Raw genomic sequence first — 12,031 nt, forward strand, 5'->3', positions numbered from 1 at the left:
CCTCTCATGTCTTCATTTTGAACACCATTTTCTACTGAAATGGACATTGCTTGTTCTGAACCCCAGGGACAATAAAACAGCCTACTCACTCAATGGCTAACGCCATCATTGCTTGCCTGATGGTTTTGAAGAAATCAAGAACCAATAAAGAATAGAAAATTTTTCAAACTTTCTCTTCTACATCCCTTTTTCTTTTTTTTTAACCTCTTGCTAGCCATTTTGGCATACAGGGTGCAGCAGTAGTGTGGTATTATGCTGCCGATAATCAATTTATTTTTTTATTTTATCATTCAGATTTTTGGAGAGGAGGGTCCTGTTTAACTGAGGTGCAGCCCAGCACTCGTGCATCTTGTTCACAGCATCTATCCAGTAGATCCTATACCGGTCCAATCCTTATGGTTCCCGTCTATCTGGGTATCTGTCTGGTCCAGCCCTTTCCAACATCTTCTAGACTCCAGTGGTGACATTATTCAAATTACATGTTTTCATAAATACTACTCCTCAAAGTATTTAAATATTTTTTCCTCTTTTATATTAGGTCATTTTTTCTTGGGGCTTTTACTTCTACAATATATAAATCAATGATACATATGAAATTCGTTTTTAAAAACAACACTGTTAAAACTATATCAACTAAGATGTTTTTTCATTTGTATATTTGGGAAAAATTTATCGTATTTCTTAAGCTATGTTGGAAACAAGTTTTAAATAAACTTATAATTATCAGATTTCAGAAAAACTTTTTGTAAATTGACAATTCTTTCCCTTTCATCTATGATTCACCTTTTTAAACACAGTTTACAATGTGATAACTATTGCATTTAAATGCATTCTATGGAGCTTTTCATTTAACTATTTTTGTTTGTAAACTCAAGGTTTCTTATTTGTTCAGTTTATTTAGAAGTTCGGCATGTGTGAGGTTCAAATTTCTTGTGTCTGTTTTTTAATAAATCACGTTATTTTGTTTATCAGATATTGTTAAGGCTTATTCAAGATAACATAATAATGATTTGTTAGCCTTGAGAGGTGGGGATTAAGAACGTTTTACTTTTAATATTGACAATAAAATTATCATTACCTGGATTGTAAGAGAGGCAACTAAGTGCTGATCCACACACCCTGACAGTAGCGACAGTGTTGCCTGCTTCAGCATTGAGTACTATCAAGTGACCATCTGTGGAGCCAGCTGCCAGAGCTGCACCGAATGGATGGAAACTGAGTGATACACACTCATGTGGGCTCTGAAAATTTTAAATCATTGCAGGTAATCTTTCTGATATAACAATGATGAGAAAATTTTTATATGCACTATTAGTCAATAATAATAATTTTTTCTTAATTTCCATTAATAAAATTAAAATGACAAATGCATATTGGGTTTTAAATGAAATGTGATGAGCAGAGGAAAGGAAAACTTAATTAAAAACCGCCGAGAGGTGAGAAAAAAATATAAAAGCTCCATGGAATTTATTAGAAGAAACACGATGCATTTAGGTAATATTAATAAAAAAAATAATAACTACAAAATATGTATACATTTTAATTTATAATAAGATTATTAGTTGGGGGATCTGATAGCTGAGTGGGTTGAGACATGGGTCCCAGAACGCTTGGTTCAAATCCATCTGTGGGAGTGAAAATTTATTTTGTGACAGCCCTGAGAAAGGAATCTTGGCATTTCCACTCTGGGGCTGTATAAGTCTTCAACGAAGAACTTGAGCCATAAACAAATAAATAATTAAAATTTAAAAAAATATATTAGTCGAATGTATGTAATTAAATTAAGGAAGATAGTCCCAACGATAATCAAGAAGGTACACAAAATAGCAGTAAAACCTATTTATTAGTAACCAATGTGACCAACATGAACCCTCCAACGTGCCACACTCTTCCCACAATATATTTTTTCTTTTATTTACTATCCAATATTTTTCCTTTATTTATCCATTGACCTATCCCCTTAATTTTTTATTGCAACATGCTTCCACCTCATTTACTAACTCACTCTTTCTTTTAATTTTACCATATTTGTTACTACTTTTATTGATTATTATTATACTAATCATTACTTAAGTGGTGAATTTTCTATTCTATCAATCATTACTGTACTTATTATTAGTTAGTATTCCATTCATTTATATTTGTATTCTTTTAATTTATTATGTTCCTTTTTTTATATCAATTTTTGATATATCATCTTTTATACAGTTTTCAATTGCTTTATTATATTTTACAATATTTGTATCTTGTTCTCATTTAGCCCTGATGAAGCTCTATAAAGTGGGAAGAAGCCTTGGTTACTAATGAATAATTTTGTCTGCGATTTGTGTAACATCTTCCTATAATTATTTTAATTTATGTACAAATTTATATCTAAACATAAAACCATTAAATATGGTTTTCTTAATTTTCATTATTTTATAAATGTCCGTTCATAGGAGTAAATTTATTTCTATGTAATGAAAATTTGCCAAACTGAGTCTGTTTCAGAGGAGTCTACATTTTATACTTCCAGAGAAATCTAGTCCTCACACAGGGACCCCATATATGCCTATTAGGAAAGGTTTCACTGTATTTGATTTTTTTTTTATTCATCACCAAAAAATGATACATACTTGCCAAAGAACATTACTCATAACTATTCGGCTACCACAATATCTGAAGAGAAAAGCTAAAGAAAAATATAAACAAAAATAAATCAAAGTTATAAATTTTAATTTTAGGTTTTCATTAAATATTCTTAAGCAAGATGAACAAACCAGTACAGTCCAAAGAAGTTTATGCTTTTTCCACAGAGCAATATGTTTGTCATGGCCTGCTGTAGCAAAAAGTTCGTCATCTGGATGAACTGCAAGACCCCACAGCTGTCTACCATGGCCAAATACTACCTGGAAAAATTACCAACCTCCATTAAAAATAATGAAATCCTGCTAATAATTTTTCAATTATACCCGCATTTGATAGGTAAAAATTGAATAAGTAATTTTTTTGGATGCACATTTATAGCCTTTTTTTTTAAAATAAAGTTTTTGTTTATTTAGGACAATTGTAAATTAAAAAAAAAAAATTAGGATGAAAACCAATTGATTTCTACTATGTGATGAACTTTTTGACATTTTAATTTAAAATAGTCAAATAAAACCTGAATTAACAAAATCAATGTGATAATTACATATAACATAAAACTGATACATAGTGGACAACTAAATACTCAACTTTTCCTGCTCCAGGTAAGACCTGGGGTTCATAAAACTTCTTATGGATTATTGTTTATGATAAATTTTCATTATATTTCAATGCCCGGGAGTTAATTTTGCAGATAAATGTTCAATATTAAATAATAATATTACCTGGTTAAATCTTCTCTGCATTGAGCCCTCTAAGATATTATTTTTTGTTGTTCCTACATAAATGTTACCATCGTTCCTGCCGGGTCGTTGGGGGTATATTGACCTCACTCCTCCAGCGTTTTCTGATAACTGTTACATTTAATATTAGATCATGAAAATAAAATCAGTTCTTATTAGCAAAAATCCAAATTTTTTTTTATTTCCAAAAAATGTTCCTAATTTTTTCAAGTATTTAGTAGTTCTTTTTAAAATATAAAATCAATACCACGAGTAATTCAAAATATAAAATAATTTTAAGTTTCATTGGGCCAATCATAATAAAGGTAAGAGACATCAATTATATATGATTCGAAGGAGACTGAAAAACCAATCAAAATTATATTTTAAACTTTATTAATATTCAATAAAACATAGTAATCCAACTTATCTATTTATTAATACTACATATCAGTTACTAGTAATGGTTCTATTAATTTTATCAAATGAATGTATAGTTCTAAAGAAAACTTTAATTAAACTCCAATAAATGGTACTGATAGATCATAGTTGTAAAAAATAAAATCTGGTTGTTTTTCTCCTGCATCCTTTAATCATAACTTGATAAATTAAGAATATGGATACAATTAAAATTGCATATTCTAAGACTAAATGAAGGTTTCCTAGTTTCTTTTTTTAAAGGGTTAGTTTTAACAAATTTCAAAACTAGGATATTTAGATGAAATCAAAACCAATTTTAATTTTACATGTTTGAGGTGCTCAGTTGTAAAATATGGTGTCTAATATTTACTGCGAATTGAAGTTTTTGGCATAATTGGATTCTTTAGTGTTGGTTTCATAAATTTTTAGGATGTTTGAAAGTTTAAAACTATAATGTTGGTACTCATATTAGGTTATGGTAAGTGACTCCTACTTAAAGGTAGATCATTGTAATTATTATAATTTGGATACAATTGATTTTATTTAAACAAGACTTATTTGTATTTTTTAAAAAATGATATAATAAATGTGTAGTGTATTATAAAAAATACCTTTGTTTCTGTTATTTTTTTGTAGTTTTGCAATGAATCCCACGCTATGATCTTCCTGTCTTTTTCTCCACCAGATAAGAGAGTTCCTTCAGAAAGCATCATCAGACTGCTAATCCCTTTGTTATGCGCCTGAAATGTTATTAAAGTCAGTATTATCCATGTTTTAAAATAATTGATCATAATATCAAATTATCAATGTAAAATACCAGATTAACTAAATAATATTGATCTGAGGGGTTATATATTGTCTCTAATACAAAATACTTAATTAGAGGTTTTATTAGATAATTATTCTTTATTTTCACCATAATATTATGCTGTAATATATAGTAAATACCAACAAAATAGTTGAGAAAAGAAAATGTATTAGAAAATTATATAGAATGCTTAAATTAAATATTTAAATCGGTTATTTTGAGATATGCATGCAATCTTAGCATTAAGGGTAAGCTCTATACAGTCCAAAACTGTAATATCTTGAAATGGAGATATTGGAACTTTTCCACAGTAAAATTAAATGTTTTAAGGGTAATTTTCAAATAATGGACAACTTTCAGGTCTATTTTTCAACAAAACACATCTCCACTAATACAACAAATGCTGAACATTCTTAAGTAATTTGCAGCTAAAATTTACTAATAAAATTTCAATTTTAAATTTTTTCAGCTATTTTAGTGGCAAAAAAAGTCATGATAATGGTAAAATAAACTTAAATCATTTAATACAGAGTTACTATCAAATTATTAATTTAAAGGATTCATTTCACGAAGATAACAACAATTATTCCCAAAAAATCACTGTCCCAGCTCAACAGTGTAACATTTCAATAAATGGTTATTTTGAGATATGCATGTAATCTTAGCATTAAGGTATAATAGCATAAAGGTACAGTCCGAAACTGTAATATCTTGAAATATTTTTTTTTATTTAGATTTTATGACATACGTTTTACTACGATTCTATGTTTTACAGTATAGATATAAAAAATAACCATTTTTTTGAGATGTTAAACTGTTGAACTGGGACAGTGAAATCCAAATGAGGTTTTATTTGACCATGAACATTTTTTTTTTTTCTTGGGAACAGATATGAAATATCCTAAATCATGTTTTAACACTTTAAAAATAACTGGAATAATCTTTGTGAGTTTTCAACTAAGATCTGAATACAGTAAAAACTTTTTTTCCAAGAGATCTATGAAAATCAAGTTAATATGTATTTAAATGAGAAATATTATGACAACAATGGGAATCACAGTGCTCATAGCAAGTAGGACATCACTAAAACATTGCAATATAATTAATTTGCCAATGCTACCTATATTTTTTAAAAATATGATGATTTTTTTTTTGTATTTGACATATTCCATAGGTTGTACTGAAGGAGAGCCTCAGAAAAGAAAGTAACCTCAATCTATGGTACTATCTTTGTAATATGTCCAATAAAAAAATGAATCAAAATTATTTTTTGGTCAGGTGTACCGCTGTCTAAGCAAATCAGTATTATTATAACCATCATGAATATAGACACAATGGTTCTCGAAAATCATTTTATTCACATGAGACATGAAAATTGCCAGTTTTTTTAGATTAACCTTTACCTCAAATTCCATTCTAACAAAGTAAGCTCCTTCACTGTCAACTGAATATATTGTGATAAAGCCATCTCCATCTGCTGTCACCACATCACCATCTTGTTCAAACTGGAGGCAAGTTATATGTGTTCTGGAAGGCTGTGGACAAATAAGACTCTCTATTATAACTAATTTAAATTTTACTTCATCTACATTTAATTATCATATTACAAATTAGGGAGGGAGCGTTAAAAATTGTGATCAAAATTGGATATTAAAATCAATATTTTAATCTATGTTGAGGAATAGTAATTTTGTTTTAAGATTTTACTTCAGTTACTTTTATTTTTGATTACTTAAAGATCATAAATAAAAGAAAATATATATATATTTTTTGTGTAATACTTAATACATTAATACTTGTGAAATTTCTGTTCTTTTTTATTGTCTCTATTTTTCATTAATTTATCCTCAAAGTATTCCATCTTCAGAATTACCTATAATTTTGATATTTTGATTTATCTAGAAAAATATTTTTTTTTTACACATATATTACTATTTGAAACTAATGTGTTTTTTTACATATATCACTTAACTAATTATGAACTGTTCTGTTTTCCACTTAATTTCTTCAATCCCATCCCTCCACAACTTTATATCTATAGTTTGTATCTTTCAATGTTTTTATTTAGTTTTTTAAATATATTTTATTTGCCAATTTTGTATTTTGTTTAGTCTGGTATATAATAAAATCATTAACTTATTTGATAACCTCATAATATATATTCATATTCTTTGTATCTGTTTAAAAGATTACATTCTATTTCATGATTTTAATTGCTTCTTCGAATCTTCCATTTCTTATTTATTACAGGAAGAAATGTTTTATAATTATTTAATAAGTATTAATGTATTAATAAAATAACAATATTAGATGCATTAACAATATGATCATGTAATAAATATTGTCGTTTCTTGTCAACTTACCGGTTTGATAATATCGGTTTTTTCAAAGTAACCATCTTTTCTTCTGGTCCAAAATGTTAGATGCCCTTTTCCATGAGTGATAAGCAGGTTGTCATCAAGTGGGTGGAAGGCTGCACCAGTTAAATCTTCTTGAAGGGTCTGAACCAGCAAAACGGAATAGAATATTAAAATCTTTTTCATTGTAAGGGGAATGTATAAATGGATAAGAGAAATGTTTCAATTAATACTGAACATTTGTCCGTCTCATAATCATTGAATATTGATGTACAGTCATTTGTTCTGTAAGATAAATGCTGATTAATTCTGTAAAATGCTAGACAAAATAAGACATTTTGACAATACTAGATTTGCGATCCAATTTCATTAAGGTATTGTAAGTAAAAAACATTTTAGTGATTAGCACTAACTCAAAATCTGTTTATCAAATATTGGCTACAGGGATATTATTTTTAATGATTGAAGGGACCCAAACTTGGTCAGTTAGAATGACAGTAAAACTAAAGATGGACATTCTGATTGATGTTGTAGAGATAATACCTATGGATTACCGAGAAAATTTTGAAATATTATCATAAAAAAAAAAAATTGAGGCTGGGGATGATTCGTTAATATCGTGTGTTTCTATTTATTCTTGCAGGTAAATGCCAAAATAATGACCAAACAAGTTTTCTGTGAATTGAAAATCGAAAGAGATATTGCAGAAGATTCTTACTGTTTGGTATACCATATACAACAAAGTGGCAGTCGGATTGATGTAGAGACCTATCTGATTTAATATGTCTGGCTTGCGAATGACGAATGTCCATGTAACATAACAAACAACTAATAACAGGGACGCCGTTCCGGAGAAGAGCGGGATGTAGTAGGAGGTTTTAGCCCCTACTTCACTCTTCACGTATTGAGATACCTCATATACCTCAAAATTGATTATTTTATTTAATTTTTTGAAATTTTATTTATTAATTGCTATTTACAACTGTACATCCATATTCATACATCCAGTAAATTTGATTTTAGTTTATAATGGAGTGATGTAGGCGTTAAGTAAAACTACCCATTGGTAGCACTTTAATGACGATTTTACATTGGCAGGTCTCGTGGCCATCTTCTTTTCAGACGCCTCGGAGGATTGTTAGGAATGGCAGAGGAGGCAAGTTTAGAAACTAGTGGCTTAGGGTGGTTAGGGGATTTATAACGGAAGGAATGGTATCTGGTTCGGGCTAGATTATAGTTCGGTTATATATAGAACCAGGTAAAATCATGCATAAGGTCTTATGCATGATTTTATTTGTGACAAAGTAAGGAGCATTGAGGATTTTACGAAGGATTTTGGATTGTAAGGATTGGATACGAGAGGAAGTCGAAGGTTTAGTGGAGCCCCAAAGCTCAACTCCGTATGTCCAGATAGGCCTTATAATTGTCATGTAAATCAGTCTTTTGTGATGAATTGGAAGTTTAAACCGTTTGTCTAGTAAGTGCTGGTTATGTTTGTCGGAATCGACGTGCAGTTTCCTGTCTTTTCAATCTCGTGTAAGGATTCCAGGTTAGTCATTTGTCCAGATGTAATCCAAGGTAGCAGATCTGTTCTTCAAGGGTAACAGCAACATTATTAAAGGATATTGTAGGTTAGTCAGTTGATTTACAACGAAGGATAAATGTGATTAGTTGGAATTTATTTTGATCCTCCAATTATGGCACCATTCTTCGAGGGTTGCGATTTGGGATGCAATTAAAGGGTTAAAATTGCTTTTAAACGTCATAAATGATAAGTTTATTGTTGTTAATGATTGTAAAGTAAAGTGTTTGCAAAGAATATAATTTATTATTAAATATAATGGAGACATGACTTGGGCATTATAGCCTGCAAAATTTTATAAACAAATATTGAGGCTCTGAAACTTTTTTTAATAATTTATTTATTGTTATTTACAACTGCATACACCTATATAAAACAAGTAAATTTGCTGTAGGTGACATAGTGACATGATAAAAACATGTGGAGAATCTACCCACTGATAGAACTCCAAAAACATTTCTAGAGGAGAAGATCTCGAGGCCATCTTCTTTTCAGACGCGTAGGAGGATTATTAGGTAATGAAGGAGAAGCCAGGTTAGAAACAAGTGGATTTGGGTGGTTGAGAAGTTTATTATGGAAGGAACGGTATCTGGTTCTGGCCAAATCGGCAACACATGGAACATTGAGGTCCTGATGGATGACTTGATTTGTGACAAAGTAAGGAGCATTAAGGATTTTACGAAGGATTTTGGACTGTAAGAGGCTCTGAAACTAAAATTAAAATTATCCTTGACGATGGGCGGATTGGCCGATACATTGGACACGTGATATGATATACTAAACAAGTGTTGAGACTTTTTGTTATTATTAATTCACAAACATTTTCATTAATATCGAATAATGACAATATTAATCTATAATAACATTATTTTTGATGAATCACAGACAAATTTGTAAATTTAAAAAATGTTATATTTATGGAGAAAATTCTTAAAATGTGCTTGGTAACCCAAAACGTGAAATATAAAACTATTACATCAGTATAGTACCACTTTCGAATTCCTATTGAGGTCTAGCTGAATTTGAAGCAAGGGAACAAAAGATGCAAACGCAAATCCGATCTCTTGTAATTACCATACTTTTTCGCAAACTCATCCACATAGACACTGTTGTGTTCCCATTTTCAGGAAATAAATTCATAAATAATCACAATATTTTTTTTATTATTTACAGTCTCCAATAAATAAAGGGAGTATTTCCCCTAACTTATAAAATAAAAAATATACCGTCTGGGATTAATCAAATCAACCGCAATGCACTCAGTGATAAGTTGAATAGCGAAAATTAAAAAAGCTCAACGGAAAAGAGAAGGATTTCCAGGCTCAAATAGTTTCTAGAAAACAGTACTTGACAGTACCTTGACCCAGAGTATCACGTGACAGTGTTTATGGAAAGAAGTTAAGACAGAAGTAATCTAGCCTGATGGATTCCCGTTTTCTGGAACATCTCGCATGCCTGGCTATGGAAATGTACGCCGTTACATCTAGATATTCCGCAGTATAATTCCAACCCGGGTAATTATATTCGACCTTGCTGCAGCATCCTCTAGCCAGCAATTATCAATATTCGTGTAGCATTGGCTGTTTGGATGGGATTGCTATCTGCCGTGTCTTTAAGGGTCATCAACTTGTGACGTCTTAGGTATGTCTACGAAGTTACTGTGAATAATGACAGCTTTATAAGATAGAATTAGTTTTGGAAGATTTAGAATAAATTTATTATAATTGGACGATATTTGATTGGCCATGTGCAATATATAAAATGGAGATGATCCGAATGTGGTAAAAAAACTCAAATGGTAATTTGACTATTTATTGTGAGGCAACGTTTCTCGCTCCACTTTGCAGGACTTCATCAGAGCTAAAAAAGATACAACCAACTAAAATAATGTGACAGAGAAAGAGAATATATAATATGAAATAAAAGTAATTTAACGTATGGCTAAAAACGATTTATATTAATATATTTTTTGCTTTTAAATCTTAACCTTTATTTTTTGTTAACGTTGAGATTCCCCCACTCTCCCACTCTGTCGACACCTTGCATTTGCCTTTAGCTCATTCTTTTGTTTTCCTCCATTCATAAAGGTGGGTATTCCATTTTCTTGACCTTTCTTTTTTTTTTTTTCTTATTTTCCGTTTTTTAGAGGGTACTATATTTTTATATTTCGCTTTCATCTACTTTTTAATTGTTATTATTCCCGTTTTCATTATTTGCCTAATACCGTCAGTAATCCTTGTTTATTTATATTATAGACTTCACATATTTTAAATCATTTTTAGCGATGCCGTAGTTTACTTTTATTCATGTTATCTATTCCTTTATTTTATAACATTATTTTAGTTTTTGTATCTTTTTTAGTCCAGGTGAGGTCTTTCAAAGGAGGAGGAAATATTGGATCACAATAAATAGTTTAATTACTATTTGAGTTTTTTTTTACCACACCCTAACCATCTTCTTTTTATAAATTTATTTTAAATTTGAATAAATTTCAATCTTCACCACCATAACATTGAAGAGTTTGTTTGAAAGTACTCATTTCAGAAACTCATATCAGACAGATTACAAAAAACATTTTAGATTGACTATTTGTTGAGGCCACTTACTACAATCCATAACAACGAAGCAGTAATCATAGATTTGTTCTAACGTCCACTGTTGACTGTTAAAGCTGTCAGAAGCATGCACAGTAATAGTTTTTCTATTCTAAAAACTTTCTTGCACAAGCTTCTGATAGTTTTGTATTGGAAGAAGATAGTTGACCGTATGAAGAATATTGTAAGGGTTGCGGTCAATAAAAGTATCAAAATAGTAAAATAAAGAGATTTCCTTCCAATTATTTTTGATGTTATGATCCCCTTGAAAGTTTTTGACGTCGTTTAACATAAAAAAATACTAATTATATGTGATGTTTTAAAGGTAAGATAAGAAAGGCTCAGCGGGAGTCGCTGCTCCACGCCAGTTCCCAGATTTAGGTCATTTTAAAATGAGCCTCGATGCAAGTAATTTTTTTCTCGCAATTTCTTTAATGATTCTTATATGACTTTAATCGAGCAAAGTTAGAGTTTGGGCGAGCAATATTTAAAAAGCGCCTGAAATCGAAAAACGATTGAAACCCTCTACTCCCGCCCTCCATGGTAGCCTTACTTATATGACTTTTCAAACAGACAATTATAGCCAGTAGGTTGGTCGATGTACTACATGTATCACAAAAGGAGACACAACACAAAAAAAGGCAATCCTTCCCCGCCGGACCCGTCCTGCTAAGACCCCCTGGGAGCGGCGGTTCTATATCACTTTTGAGATATTAGCTTAAAACGGGAAGAGGAGACTTTAAGATAGTTTAATCGAGCAATATTTAAAAAGCGCCTGAAATTGAAAAACGATGAAAATAAATGTCTACTAATGTCTGCAAGAAATGATATATAACAATAATATAATGCCGATGTAGTTATGTTTTTTGGTCCAATGTGGAGATAGATACCATGCAATAACAGAAAATTATGTTTTCTGGGCT

The 12,031-nt window shown here is 30.3% G+C and overlaps 1 protein-coding gene across 1 annotated transcript in view; it reads right to left on the reverse strand.

Annotated features, from left to right (window-relative positions):
• Nucleotides 1-12,031, reverse strand: part of DCX-EMAP (Doublecortin-domain-containing echinoderm-microtubule-associated protein) — a 149,857-nt gene that overhangs the window by 18,402 nt on the left and 119,424 nt on the right. The window contains exons 12-17 of the mRNA XM_014434359.2: nucleotides 6,939-7,076; nucleotides 5,979-6,110; nucleotides 4,379-4,507; nucleotides 3,351-3,479; nucleotides 2,760-2,888; nucleotides 1,079-1,241 (exon numbers count right to left, since the gene is read on the reverse strand). Of these exons, the coding sequence (XP_014289845.1) occupies nucleotides 1,079-1,241; nucleotides 2,760-2,888; nucleotides 3,351-3,479; nucleotides 4,379-4,507; nucleotides 5,979-6,110; nucleotides 6,939-7,076 (820 nt within the window). The remainder of the gene's footprint in view (nucleotides 1-1,078; nucleotides 1,242-2,759; nucleotides 2,889-3,350; nucleotides 3,480-4,378; nucleotides 4,508-5,978; nucleotides 6,111-6,938; nucleotides 7,077-12,031) is intronic.

Source organism: Halyomorpha halys, unplaced genomic scaffold (genome assembly GCF_000696795.3).
Source record: "Halyomorpha halys isolate HHAL.00 unplaced genomic scaffold, Hhal_1.1 Scaffold1355.1, whole genome shotgun sequence".
NCBI classification, from domain to species: Eukaryota; Metazoa; Arthropoda; class Insecta; order Hemiptera; family Pentatomidae; genus Halyomorpha; species Halyomorpha halys.